General features: G+C 40.4%; 1 protein-coding gene across 6 annotated transcripts in view; it reads left to right on the top strand.

Annotated features, from left to right (window-relative positions):
* The window catches only part of SCN8A (sodium voltage-gated channel alpha subunit 8), a 202,133-nt gene that overhangs the window by 178,987 nt on the left and 8,091 nt on the right, over window positions 1-15,055 (top strand). For 5 of the 6 annotated variants that reach the window (XR_012476117.1, XM_074225893.1, XM_074225894.1 and 2 more), the window contains 5 exons: window positions 7,717-8,001; window positions 9,565-9,618; window positions 10,238-10,375; window positions 11,790-11,894; window positions 14,027-14,297. Coding sequence is in view for 5 of the 6 variants with exons in the window: in XM_074225893.1 (XP_074081994.1) it covers window positions 7,717-8,001; window positions 9,565-9,618; window positions 10,238-10,375; window positions 11,790-11,894; window positions 14,027-14,297 (853 nt within the window). In the remaining variant the exon portion in view is untranslated. Of the gene's footprint in view, window positions 1-1,107; window positions 1,231-7,716; window positions 8,002-9,564; window positions 9,619-10,237; window positions 10,376-11,789; window positions 11,895-14,026; window positions 14,298-15,055 lie in introns of all 6 variants that reach the window. The other variant, XM_074225895.1, reaches the window with a different exon arrangement.

Below are 15,055 nucleotides of genomic sequence, written 5' to 3'. Positions count from 1 at the left end.
GTAATAACTTGGTTTGGGAGTTTCAGGGAATTGGGTTCAAGTCCTGGATCTATCACTGACTGACTTGGGGAGCTTGGACAAGTCATTTTTCTGAATGTCCATTTCTTATCTAAAATATGAAGAGATTGAATTAGAAACACTTAAGTTCTCTCACTATTTTAAACTTAAGTGTTTCTAACAGAACATAGACCTGAAAATTCCATGGCCTGGGATTCAGATTGGGAGAGTAATGGGGGAGGGAAGGAGCAATATTCATGTGATGAGTCAGCTTAATGCTGCTCCCCTTTTAAGGGTAATGGGAGAGTAAAGCTCTTGACTAGCTCCTCAGTGGTGAATTGTAGATTCAATTATACAGTTTAACTCTGCATCTTGGGGACTCTGGGGAGGAAGCAAGGATGGACAAGGTTTCTAAAAGTAGGCCAAGTCCCTCCTCATTGATTGCTCCTCTTTCTGGTCCTTGCAATTGAGAGTTTTTAGGTCTGATGTGTTGCTTCTTTGATATATTTTATTTGTTCATTTATTAACGTATCAAACTCTTAAACAAATGGTGTTTTGTCAACTATTACCATGGTCACCCTTACCACCAGGATTAAGAGAAATTATCCCTATTGGAAAACCAGTGGTGAATAAACTGAGGCGGGGACAGCTGGTGCAGTGTGTGTGTATTTATCTGTATTCTTTCTCTTAGGTACCTTTAAATTTGTCTGGCTTAATTTAATGGGAACTTCTGGGACCTGCAGAGACTTAAAAGGGCGAGGGTAAGGTTCTTGTCATCTCTTCAGGCTCTTCTCTTTCCACTGGAATTTCCTCCCTCTTGCCCTCCTCTCCCTCCCCACCCAGCCCTCTTTTTCCCTTTCTGACCCATGTGTGCCGCCTTTTCTCACTTTTCTCTCCCCTCTGTGTGTTTTTTACTTCTGCCTCTCTCAACCACCTTTCCTTCCAGGTCGTTTGAGTCAAGGTGAAGTAGGCAGCTGGTGCCACCCCCTCCCTGCACCCCGGGGGGCCCAGTCTGGTAGCAGCGCTAGGGGCTTTATTCTAACCTTCTGGAACCTCTGCTTTCTTTCTTTTTTTTTTTCCCTTTTTTTTTTCTCTTCTGTTTCTGTGTAGGTCTCTTTAGTCAGCCTTATAGCTAATGCCCTGGGCTACTCGGAACTAGGTGCCATAAAGTCCCTTAGGACCCTAAGAGCTTTGAGACCCTTAAGAGCCTTATCACGTTTTGAAGGGATGAGGGTAAGATACTCAGAGCAGCTGATCCTTCTGCATGCCAATGGAAACTGTTTAAGCATGCTAGAACTGATCACACTGGTGGAAAGATCATTTTAAAAACAAACTTGTGATACAGCTGCTGACTTGATCCTCCACTCTTTTATTTCTCCCTTGCATCCTCCCCTTAAAAAGGGGAGTTGCATTAAGCCGCCTCATCACATGGATATTGCCCCTTCCCTCCCCCCCAATACAACATGCCATTCACAAAACATGTTAACATTGGCTGTTCTCATTTGGCCTGGCTTTCCTTTAGCACTTGAGACGGCTTTCCGGGCTGTTGACTCAATAGGGAGAATCACCAGGTGCAAAGAAGGGGAATTCTAACCCAAAGAAAGACTCATTGAAAAGTCTAGGCTTCACTCAGGGAGAGAGCTGTGTAGGGAAACCCTTGGGGGTGGGTCGGTGGCCTAGAGTTTCTAACAAAGCTATGGAATGTGAGGGAGTTCCTGAGGACCTAGAACCACAATAACAGGAGTGGAATTGGGGACTGGGTGGAATTCGGCCTGAGTGGGAGAAGAGAAGGATGGTTCCCTCCCCCCCTCCTCCAATTTAATTCCTCTTATTGCACCTTGTTGTTCTCAGCCCAGTCCAGATGAGGACTGGCAGCCTTTGTCTAATAGCAAAGCTTTCCTTTTCACCCCTCCTCACTTTTCCCATGCTGTATGGACCCTTGTCCTATCACTGTCAAATTAGCAACAAAACACTATGCAAAAGGCTTGGATGGTAGCAAGTCCTCCAGGAATTTCTCAACCGCCTCCCTCCTCTTGCTTCTGGGGACTCCACTTTCAAATCTAAACAATGCAAGGTCTTGTCACTTTGCAATCTGAAAAATAAGGCTCCTTCAATTGGGGCACCTCTTTGCAGTTTGACTTTTTTTTCTTTTTTTGATTGTTACTGTTGTTGAAATAAATCATTGTCCCCTCAAAAAAAGTTTATTATTTTCTAAAACCAAAACACAACTGGGACAACTGATTTTTGTTGATAGCTGTTGTCCAATAAATATCAGAGAGGTCTGTAACCCTTCATGAGATCAAAAAACACTCATGTTTCCATTCAGATGTTGAATGCATGCAGGAGAGTAAACCAGAGGATATGTAGAGAATTTTTAGAATTTCTCAAAAAGACCATTTGGTCTTGGATTTGCCTTCTGGAATCCAAAAATGAAAATTAACCAGTTGTAATAGTCTACATGAAGCAAGTAAACTTGGGAAACTGCCAGCCCAGGGTTTCTGAATTTGCTTCCTGTCCTAGAATCACTGTCTAGTATGCCATGGACCTCCCCATAGAGGAACAAGAAGCTCAAGATTTCATTGTGTCTTTATAGAGTTTATTGTGTTTATCCTGCCAAGTATCATTTGTAACAATCTCATTTCCCTACTGTAGCACAGTCACAGTTGGGTCTCCTAAATGTGAGTTAACTTGTAATCTGCCATGGTTCTGGAGGTTCAGTTCTCCACTATCTTATTGAAATAGAATTCACTCCTGAATATCTGAATTGACACCTTGAAATTCCATGTCTTCCTCCTATAAAAGAGAGAGTTTTCAGTGTGTCTTTACTTCCGTGCTGTGATTCAGATCTAAGGAGATAACTTGTAGTGAGTGAGTAGAGCAAGGGACTAAGCCTCCAGAGCCACCTTTTCAGCTTGGCTCAGTCATGGAAAAGAAGGTTAATGATCCCCTTGTTTCTTTAGCTTATTCAAGAGATGCCAGTGCAATACAAAGACCACATTAGCAACATGATAGGTAGGCTATGGAAGTCTTTTCCCAACTCGGAGACTTCCTTAAATTCAGTATATGTCACATTCATGGACATTTGTCCACTTGAGTCACCATGCCATGGACTGGTAGACTGATTTACTCTCCTGAACTGGGTTTGTAGTACATACAGAAAGCTAAGGAAAAGGGCACAATAGACCATAGTTCTCCCACATCCCTATGCCTAGAGGCTTTTCAACTTTACGGCCATTAACAACTGGCTTATTCAGAAGTTATCTGAATGCAGAATGGGCTCTTTCATTGGCCCTGCCCCCATCTCCTACTTTCTCATTCCTCTTTCCCCTCTTCTCCAACCTGTTCCAGTCCATCCCACAACAAACATTTCCTTCCTGTTAGCTTCTAGGCAAAGTCTTGTACCCCGGAAAGCTCTGTCCCATTCAGATGAATGGTAGTGAAATTGCCTGCTCAGGTTGTCTCCCAAGATGTTGTAAGCAAGACTGGGCACTCTTCCAAAGATGGACTTTTAAATGGTATAGGTCCAGTGTAGAAATTGTTCTGTAAATGAATCTCCCAAAACATTGAGTTAGTTGGGCTCATGCTTGTAGCAAGCTCCCTTCCCGCTGCATAACCATCAGATTAATGCTTCAAACAGTGATACCTAGTGGAGAACCAGGTAGGGTATTTGTGGAAGAAAGGAAGATGGGGAGGATGGGATGGACTTGGACCTAACATGCAGTCCCTTGGCAGTCTCGAGAAAGCATCTCCATAGTCCAAGATTGAATGCAGTCAATAGAGTTCCTCTGTATTTCTCTGGAATTCTTTTCCTCTTTGGAACTTCCAAAATCAAATTTATTCAACAATTGCCTGGGGGGGTCTGTTTGTTTATTTTTTAACTTTTGCTTTTCCTTTAAACCATAATTTTTAAAAATCTCAAACCCCTTCCCCACCCCCACCCCATATCTTTAAATATGCTCATCACCTGAACACACTCACCCACCAATGGGCTCCACTGTCACTGTGCTACTTTAAATTAGGGCTCTGACCCTTCCAAAACAGCTGTGCTTCGTTTTCATTTTTGAGAGGAAATAGTTGTCCCCAACTCCATCTGGTGGAAACTGACTTCAGTCTCTCTTTCTTTCTCTTTCTCTCTCTCCTTCTTCAAGCCAAAGTCCAGAAATTTGAGATGCTTGTGCTATTGGCAAAGGAAATCTGCAATGTAGTTCTTTGCTTTTCTCTCCTTCATAGTAGTCTGCATTCTAAAGATCTTGACGTGCTACTAAATTATTGAGGACATAAAATAGTAATGCTATGATACATGCATGCACTTTTGTCAGTTGTCAATGCACAATCTGCACTGGAAAGGCATGTTCCCTCTGCCAGATGTTAAAAATTGATTGACAGATTTTATGTATTTATTGAGCATCCACAATGTACTAAGTACTAAAGAGATTACAGAAAAGTTTTTTTAGAATAGTGACCTAAGTTGGAATTTAATCTCATTGTCAGTCTATATATAATATGTACACTGTGATGTCATCAGCTAGATAAGAAGACTGCCTATATAGTTTGTATAACCTGGTTTTAGTTAATCACCATTGATAATACTACCCTTATCTAGATAAGTTTGTAAAAAATGAGAATGAAGTCTGTGTAAGACAGAGTACTTTCATTGAATCAAAGACTAGACAGCCACACAGAAGTTTAGGAAATATATTTTAGTGCTTAATTCACTGATCACAGCAGAAAAATATGAATTCATGTTTGTTGTGTCTTCACACTATTAAAAGATTCTGTGGACTAAGAAATTGGAATAAGAAATCAACATGGTTCTCTGCCCTTTAAGAGCTAACATATTAGTGCAATACAGTGAGACAGATAATATAAAAAAATCATCTCTATCTGTATTATAGTTTGGCAACTAATTCCAGAATAGAGAACAGTTAACAAATTCATGAATTCTGTTTGTATTTACTCTTCTATTCATAAACCTAATTTGAAAATAAAATAGCTTCCTTTATTTCCAGTAAATGAGAGTGCCAATCAATTTGAGTGCTAATAAATTAATAATAAGTGTTTGCATAGTACAATCATATATGAATTTTATTCATGTTCACCATATCTTTCATATCTCTGAAAATATAAGAAATATTATATAAGAAACAGCCTGGCATAGTGGGAAAAGCCCTGGATTTGGAGTCAAAGGACCTAGATTGAGTCCCAGAATCACTTTCAGTATAAACATGGGCAAGTCACTTCCCTCTGTCTCAATTTCCTCAACTCTAAATTGAGATTATTAGATTAAATGATCTTGTCTTTTCCACCCCTAAGTCCTATACAGAAGAAATAATCATCCATTAAAATATTAGCATAACTGGAAGATCAATTAATGAATCAAGCCAAAAGTTCTTCTATTCTTTGGACATGTTCAGCTGTGGCAAATACACAAGTTATTTGCCTCTATACACTTGTGTAGATTTAGACTGGGTTAAAGACAAGTCAGAGGAGTCTTCCAGAAAGTAGTTCCCTAATCTAATTTTAAAAGTCATGTATTTTGTAACCTTTTGCTTGGATGTACTTCGTACAAGCTTTCAAAGTTCTCTATCTCAGAGTGCTATGTTCTTGAACACCAGCTGCAAGGTCCTGAATTAGGTCCTGAAGCTTATTCTCATTATGGTTTAGGGGTTGATTAGTCCATTTGGGAAATATCTAGCCCCCTCACTCCTGCTCCTTTTTATGTTTCTTTCTTTGTTCATTTTCTGTTTGGTTGTTCCTCTGCCAAGGGATGAACAAGGGCAGCAGGAGGAGGTGAAACTGAAATCAGATTCATTTTATAATTTATTAGCTGTTCTTTTTAGCTATTTTTAAAGAAGAAAGGAAAAGAGGAGAATTTAATGGGGGGGTATTGAAGCTAATGGTTAAAATGAGTTTTGCATATTGTAGATTTTAATTATCTCAATTTTCTCTGGCTATATTAATTTGACAATTTTGTGTCAATGAGATTGTGACTAGTGGATCTTGGAGAAATTCTCTTGATCAGAAAATTAAGAGATATTCACCTCCCAAACTAGTCAGAGAACATAAATTGGAGACACCCAGAACTCACATTTTAATATGAAAATCAGATCCCTAGTTTGTGATAGAAGGAGGATATTCCTTCTCCCTTGGAAAGAGCAGCTTTTCATATTCTGCAATGTGACAGTATAGACTATGGAGAGAAAGTCTCTAAGTTAAGAAAAAAAAGGAAACTTCACCCAGAGGTTCAAGATAAGAGCTTAAAAATCACTGATGGTTCTTCTTCTGTTTGTTAACTGAAAACAAATCACACTTGGTTTATGTGTGCTGTAAGCAAATGGTTATATTTCCTCTAAGGGAGAACTAGGAAAAGGAATTCATTCATGATGGTGATGGTGCTGGTGCTGGTGCTGGTGCTGGTGCTGGTGCTGGTGCTGGTGATGGTGCTGGTGATGGTGATGGTGATGGTGATGGTGATTGTGATAGCTCACATTTCCATGGGACTAACAATGTGCTAAGCAGTTTCCATTTATCTCATTTGACCCTCCCAACAACTCTGGGAGGTAGATGCTATTTATATCACCATTTGCCATGAGGAAATTGAAACAAACAGAGGTGAAGTGACTTGCACAGGGTCACACAACTTGTAAGAGTTTGAGGCCAGATTTGTGTAATGTAGAGGTATTGGATAGAAACCAGAGTCTAGGTCTCCCTGAGTACCAGCAGAGTTAATTTTTCTTATTCTTTGACCTGTTTTTTAAAGTGCTTTGAATTCCTTTAGTGAAAAGTGACATAAAAAGTGGAAATAATAACCAACTACTTTGCAAATTTTAAAGTGATAGCTATTTTCATCACCTACCATTGTGAACAAAAAAAAGTTCTTAGAACCTGAAAAATAATAATTCTTTCTTCATTTCTGTTTTGGAGGCTTACAATCACTGGTCACTAACAAATGCCCCTTTTTGGTTAGCTATGAGACACCTTGGAAGGTTTTTGTGGCATTTAAAAATGAAATTAAAGAAGTGAGTCTTAGATTCAGCAAAGGAACATCAGTTTAAGACAGGGTAGGGTGTAGATGGTCCAATGAACCAAAGGTGGGTCAGAAACCATGAAGGAGAAAGAGCCTAAGTGAAAAGCACATGGTTCCAATTTCATCTGACTCTGTTCGGTAGAGGGAATATAGCTTCTTTCCTTGAGCCTGCAAAATATGCATGCTCAGCTATTGCCTGAAACAAGATAACTGGTCTTGCATAGTCACAAAAAGACTCTATGTATTGTTCACTGACTCACTATTATCTTCAAAGGGCAGTTCTCTGGTTGATCTTGAGTGATCATACCTTGTTTTACAGTGGGGGAATGTCTGTTAAAGGCAATTGGGAAGTTTGACATTGCTCCAGGATTTCCCAGATCTGGCCAGATTTTACAAAGGTTGTGGGATTGGGGAGAACAGGCTAAGCATTCTGTCAATCTAGAAAGTTGCTGCCTGGGAAAGAAGTCTTGGGCTCAAGCATTCATTGACATTGAGATTGTGGCATGTTTCATTCAAATGCTCCTGCAATACAAGTTCACAGGTCTGGGTAGTCCTCCCTGTGGAACTAAGAGAGAATGTGATGGTCTCCTGACCAGTATAAGCCACACAATATCATTCCCCTCCTGGAAATAAGGAAATGTGCTCTTGGAGCCTCCCTCCATGTCTAAGCTCTCTCCCCCTTTCCAATGCAGGTGGTGGTGAACGCCCTGGTTGGTGCCATCCCCTCCATCATGAATGTTCTCTTGGTCTGCTTGATCTTCTGGCTGATTTTTAGCATCATGGGGGTGAACCTGTTTGCAGGGAAGTACCACTACTGCTTCAATGAATCATCAGAATACCGCTTTGAGATAGAGGAGGTCAACAATAAATCAGACTGTGAAGCCCTCATGGATGGGAACTCTACCCAGATCCGGTGGAAGAATGTCAAGATCAACTTCGACAATGTTGGGGCAGGATATCTGGCTCTTCTCCAGGTGGTAAGTTCACCTGTGATGTTCCTGGCTAATCCCACCTGTTGCTGTCGCTCACATGATTCACAAGCCAAGGTCACCAGTGACTTTGGTCAAGTCAAAAGCCCAGACTAATTTTATGATTTCTAAAGCCCTCCCCAGAGCAAGCACCCTAATTCTCTGTATGGTCTAGTGGGAAGAATTCTTAAGAGACTTGGGTTCAAATCAGGCCTGGATCCTTTACTATGGTGACCATGAGCAAGTTCTGTAACCTCTCTGGCCTTCCCTTTCCTTCTCTGTAAATTGGAGGCAGCAATATTTGAAGTATTTCTCTCATGGGTTTGGTGAAAGAACCCAATGAAACAATTGTGTTTAAAGGGTTTTTGAAACCTCCACTTGCACTAGAAATGTAAATGTCAGATTGTGTTAATTCCCAAAGAAGCTTCTAACCTTTAAGATCTTATTTAAAGGAATTATTTTCTTTTAGCTCAGCAGCATTCTTCTGTTTGACAACTGTTTAAAAAAAACAGGAATAACAAAATAGTAATTTAAAGAGGGGAGTAAAAGGCTGCCCACTTTTACAGCACCAGCCAGATCCAGCAGGCATTCTAGTATACATAATCAATTGTATGAAAATCATGTATAACTTGGGCAGATCATACAAAAGCAGCATCCTTGCATATGGTAGTATTCTGGAACTGTCACTCAAAATCTGCTTCATGCTCAGCACCAGAGAAAGGTTGCTGAAACCCTAAGAAAGATTGTCTCAATGAGGAATGGATCTATATAGTACATAAACATCTGTAGGTATATGTCATATGTGAAATGTACTTAGAGATGGGTGTACATATAGATTATTTTTTCTGTTCCTCCAGAAAATTCCACAGAATTTACTACACAATTTCATTTCTATCATGCCTGGTTTTCTTCCTGTTCCCCATTATCTTAACCATGTCTCATAGCAGCTTAGATCTTGATCAGAGACCAAATAGGTAGAGTCAAGGAAGGAGGAGCCAATAGTGAGGTTTCTGAGGCCACTGCCTTAGATGAAGTGTGTTGGTGGAGGAGGACAGTAGCCAGGAGTTGTATGCTTTTAAAATGTGATCATGCATTTTTCAGATCCAAAATGTTTCTCTCTCTCTCTCTCTCTCTCTCTCTCTTTCTGTCTCTCTCCTCTCCTTCACTCTCTTCTCTCTCTGTCTCTGTTGTCTCTCTCTCTCTGTCTCCCCCAACCCATCTCTCTGTCTCTCTGAGCAAAATAACCCTTTTGTCTAGGTTTTAGACCAAATGAAACATCTATTTCTCACCCAAGTATCAATGTAGTTCTTTCCCAGTCTATCCTTGATAGTGTTTAGTGACTTGAACAAACCCTTTTGGGAACCATATTAACAAACAGTTGGGAAATGTTGTGTTCAAGCCAGAATGTACCTGGACTCCCACAGAGCAAGACTTCCCTCCTGAGTGCTCCCTGAGACTCCAGCCTATTTGGGAATTACCTAAAGCATGGCGCTTCTACTTGTCCTTCCTTCCCCATCCCGAAGCAGGCTGGGTTGCTGCCTGCATAGTCTAATGATGGCCTTTGTTTGTCAGGCAACCTTCAAAGGCTGGATGGACATCATGTATGCAGCTGTGGATTCCCGAAAGGTAAGGACCAGGTAACATAATGTATACCCTTTTGGTTTGGAAAGAAAGAAAGATTGGGGAGAAAAAGCTGAATTTAGTCTATGGAACTGTTTCTCAAGGGTTTTGGGATTAGCATCTTGGAGGCATTTATTGCATTACATGTTTATTACAGACCCTGGTCCCCACCCCCCACCCCAAAGCCCTTCACTCTCCTAGGTTAAGATCAGGTGATTAATCAAGTGGTTAATCAAGTTGTGGCCCTATGTGGCCAGGTGGGTCGCTTGCATTCAGCACATTTTCATTCCTAGAAAAGCAGTGTATCTCCCATAGATTTCCCCTTTTTTTCCACTAGAGGCTTGATCAGAATAGGTCCATTTTATCCCCAGAATTCTTGAACCCATCTAATGAGAAGCATGTTCAACAATGAGAGAGAATAGACACTGGGCAGATACCCCCATCACAATAGGGCCAGTACAGGTGTTGTGGCCCTTCATAGGTCACAATTAAATGATGTAATTTCCCCCAAAACACACACACACACACACACACACACACTCTCATAACATTTATTCAAACACACAAACACACAGATTATGAGGGGAATTTGACTTTGCAACTTTTTTCTCTTGTCTCATGGCAGCCTGAAGAACAGCCTAAATATGAAGATAATATCTACATGTACATCTACTTTGTCATTTTCATCATCTTTGGCTCCTTCTTCACCCTGAACCTGTTCATTGGTGTCATCATTGATAACTTCAATCAACAAAAGAAAAAGATAGGTCTACCCCCCCATCTTCCCTGGTGTCTCCCACCCCCAGCTCCCTTGAGCTCTCAGTGGTCAGTGTGAGCCCAGCATCAGACTGGGGATCTCATGAGTGGAGCTTCCTCTCTTGACTCCTAGAATTATAAGACCTGGCAGTTGGAAGGGAGGGAGGTCTATGATAACCTCCCCTTTTTCTATCTTCTTCAACTCCCTATTCACTGACCTCTTCATTGTTAACACTCATTTTGGTGTTTCTGGACTATGCAGCATGTGGGTCATCCAAGTTTTCTGTTTCTCCTCCCTTCTCTTGTCAGCCCTTGAGCACTTTAATTTCTTATCATCCTATTATCAGAACCAGAAATCATTCTGGTTTTTTTTAAATGAAGTTATAAAAGGAATAGAAAATAGGAATCAATCAATCAGCAAGTATTTAGTAAGCTCCTGTATTGTGTCAGACACTCTGAATTGTTGTAATAAAGTTTACAGCATTTCATTTACTCTTTTTTTAAAATTTTATTTATTTAAGGCAATGAGGTTAAGAGTGACATTGCCCAAGGTCACACATTTAGGCAATTATTAAGTGTCTGAGACCAGATTTGAACTCCTGACTCCAGAGCAGGTGCTCTGTCCACTGTGCCACCTAGCTGCCCCCCCATTTCATTTATTCTTGCTAAGTATAGATCACTTTTTTCAGACTAGTGTAGAAGACTATCATTCATTTTATAAGCCAGCTTCAACTTCAAAAATTCCTAGTAATTCTTTGATTTATTTTGTTAAAAGTGATTTTGGAGGTATTGAATATTACCTGAAATCAGTGGGCTATGGGCCATTATTTATGACTTATAACTTTAGAAAGTGTCTTGTTTTTATGGGTTTTCACTTTTTTATTTTATGTACGTCTTAGAAGGGGGTGGCATGTCCAGGATATATTTATGTGGTTAGGAAAATATTTGTACTCATTTGAAAAGTCATTCCCCTACTGTTTTTCATGACTACACATTTTGAACCTATATCAAATAACTTACTTTCTCAATAAGGGGGAGTGGGGTGAGAGGAAGGGACAAAATTCAAAACTCAGAGTTTTAAAAGTGAATGTTGAAACTTGTTTTTGCATATAACTATGTGGAAATGTTTTTTAAAAAGTGTCATCACCCTCCTGCGAGTAGGTCTTGTCAGTCTTCAGGAAGACTAGGGCAGTCCCCTAACTACTCAGGAGCCACACGATGGAATTGGGTCTTCTTTATCTTGGATATATGATAACTCAGATGAGGGAAGACCAAGCCAGACCCCAAGCTTTCCCTAAACAGGATCAGTGCCTCAGTGTTAACCTTGTCCTAACTTTGTCCTTTAGAACTATACTGGGGGAGATTCAAAGTAGAATTAGAGCACAAGTTGTAATGACTCGTCCTCTCTTTCCTTCCTTTACTTTGGAGGTCAGGACATCTTTATGACTGAAGAACAGAAAAAATACTACAATGCCATGAAGAAGCTGGGCTCGAAGAAACCCCAGAAACCCATTCCCAGGCCCCTTGTAAGTGTATTCTGAGAGCTAAGGGCAAAAAGGCCATGCAGGTTGGGAACAGGAAGTATCCTGGGCACTAGGAAGGAAGGAAAAGGGCAATTGTTATCTCTTCCATTCTCTCTTCCTCACTGAACCATGCCCTCTAGAAGATCCATGGGTGAGGAGGGTAACTTTCACCGGTGGGTTGGGGAATATGATGAAGGAGCCAAGAGTTGTCATGTTGACAGATACTTGGCAAAGAGTCTGATGAGACCAAGGCTTTAATGATCAAGACCTGGCAGGGAGAATGAATCAGAAAATGCATTTTTATTAAATTGCTGTCTTCTCAGCTTTTTTCCACCATGCAAGTTTTGATCTTTACACCTGGCTGAAATTAATGATGATTCTGTATCCAGCCATTTGGAAGAGGGAGAGGACAACAAAATGGAAAATTAGCCTAGGTCTCTACTGGTTCACTCTCCCTGTGGAGTTAAAATCAAAGATCTTAACATGATTTCATTTCTTGGATGGTATTATTAGGAAAATACATCTAAGAAGATGCACCAAGACCTTTGCTTCATTGGTAGATTGCTAAACTGAATCCAGAACAGGAGATTTGGAACTCAGAACTTAAAAAGTAAAAAGAATGTGGGAAAAGAGGGTGTCACCCAGCAGTCCCAAATTTCTTTCCTTTATTCTTTCTTATTAAAGTCACCATGGTAAATAACTACTTTCCTAGACAGCTTCTGAAACAGAAGTTCTTAACCTGGGAATCCATGAACTTGTTTGGTTTTTTTAAAAAATATTTTAAGAATGAAATATTAATAGAATTGGTAAGACAATGTGTTTTATATATTTAAAATCTTGATTCTGAAAAGTAGTCCATGGGTTTTATCAGACTACTCCAACTTGATCTAAACAATTATTTTTAGCTACTTTTCTTCCCTCCTCTCCCCTGTATTTGAAATGTTGTGAGAATTTGTGTCTTTAGGTGATAGTAGAGAATGAACCTGAACATATTTTCTTCAAGTAGATGCTTGTGTTCTTTGGAGCTAGCAGAGTTGGGAGCAGAGGGATGACTTCCCTAGGGCAGTCCAGGCCAAAAGAAGTGAGAGTCCCTCTGCCCTCTTCCTGAGAGTATGACCTCTAGAGATGTAGTGTTAGATTCTTGAGGCCACATTTTAGAAAGAATGTTAATCAAATGGAGAATGGCCAGAAGATGGTGATCAGGTTGGAGAAGAGCCTAGGGGGACAGTACTAAAGATGCCCCCTTCGAAGGGGTCTGGAGAAGAGATGACTTAGCAAGGATATGATAACCACTTTAAGTATTTGAAGGACTATTATGTGGAAAAGAGATGGGGCTTGTTTCTGCTTGGACCTTAGGATTAGCCTCGAAGGAGAGGGTAGTCATTAGAGAACCAAATTTTGACTCAATGAAAGAAAAGCTTCCTTGTCTTGAGGGGTATGGATTCTCCTATTCTAGCAGTCTTTAGGTAAAATGTGAATGACCACTTGTTAAGTGAGCCTCTTGTAATGGAATTTTTGTTCAAGGATATGCTAGACTGGATGATCTCTGAAGGTCATTCCAACTCAGATACATGAGACAGGGGGAAGCAGGATGAGAGAAGGGACCAAGAAAGTTTAACCTGGAGAAGGTACCTTAAAGAGCATATGAGAACAGTTAAACGAACTGGGAAAGTTATCATAAAGAAAATTTCGACTGTTTTACCCCAGAGGACCAAGTCAATCAGACTGGCTATCTCTGAAGATAGTGGGTTCCCCTTCACTAAAAGGCTTCGAGCCATTGCCAGACAACTCTTAGTTGGGTGTACTAGTGGGTATTCTTTTCAACTGTGGTTAGGTTAGATGATTATTGAAGTCTCTTCCAACTCTGAAGTTCTGCTTGGGATGTTAGGAAATAGGAATGGGATATTGGGAAATAGGAGTAAAGTTTTGCAGTTAAACAGTTCTATAAATTTCTATGTAAATCAGAGGAACTGCTGCTTCAAGCAGGTTGCCAGAGCAGACCAATGCAAAACAAAAGGGGGGAGTTGCTGGGTTAGATGACTGGGACTTACATTCATTAGTCAAATGCTTTCTTTGCTTAAGAAAGTCCTTCTGAATCTTTGTATTCTTCCTTCTTGCTCTACATATTTCCTCAGAACAATATCCAAGGTGTCGTCTTTGATTTTGTAACTCAACAAGCTTTTGACATTGTGATCATGATGCTCATTTGCCTCAATATGGTGACAATGATGGTGGAGACAGACACTCAGAGCAAGCAGATGGAGAACATCCTCTACTGGATCAACCTGGTCTTTGTCATCTTCTTCACATGCGAGTGTGTACTCAAGATGTTTGCCTTGCGCCACTATTACTTTACTATTGGCTGGAACATCTTTGACTTCGTGGTAGTCATCCTCTCCATTGTTGGTGAGCCAGAGGGATCAGGATGGGAGGGTTTCTGACTTTGGGGGGACAGACTAAATCACTCTCCCAGCTCAGAAACATTTATACTGCTTTCAGTCAACAGGTGATTCACAAGCATCAATTAGAGAGATGGCTGAGCTTATGTATTAGGCTTTAGGTATAAGGAAAAGATTAGACTTGGTCTTTGGTCTCCAGAGAACAACATAACAGCCTAATAAGGAAGGAAAAATAGATGTCATCATCAAAATATTAGTTTAGTCAGACATTTTTAGGTTTAAAGAATGAGGAAAATCCAGAAAAATATTCCTGAAGTAGGTGGCTTTATGCTAACATTTGAAGTATAAGGAGTTAGAATATGCAGATTAAATATATTGTCCCATCATTGGAGGTTTTCACTAGAATAATATGGGAAAGTTGTGCTGGCTCAGTTCAGATTTGACCTTGAATCCTGGTTCTCAGAGCCACTGAATTCAGAAGATATTGAGGGTTTTCTTGGTGTCGTGCTGAGAAAAGAGGGATTGACATGTGAGTTGGAACTATTTGCTATCCTTCCTTATCCCTTCCATTTTTGAGACTTTTAACCCCTGTTACTTATCCCAAGTGGGTGCCATAATTCCACATCTGCCTCCTCCAGTAACCCCAAAGCTAGCTTGCTTCTCCACTTTATGCCTCTCTCTTTCCTGAAAATAAAAATCCAATTTGAACTGACTTCTGATGACCAGACACCAAGTAAACCTCTTAGGCACCCTAGAATAGTGCAA

This window comes from Macrotis lagotis, chromosome 2 (genome assembly GCF_037893015.1).
Source record: "Macrotis lagotis isolate mMagLag1 chromosome 2, bilby.v1.9.chrom.fasta, whole genome shotgun sequence".
NCBI classification, from domain to species: Eukaryota; Metazoa; Chordata; class Mammalia; order Peramelemorphia; family Peramelidae; genus Macrotis; species Macrotis lagotis.
The sequence above is the reverse complement of the archived record's forward strand: the minus strand, read 5'-3'. Positions and strand labels throughout refer to the sequence as shown.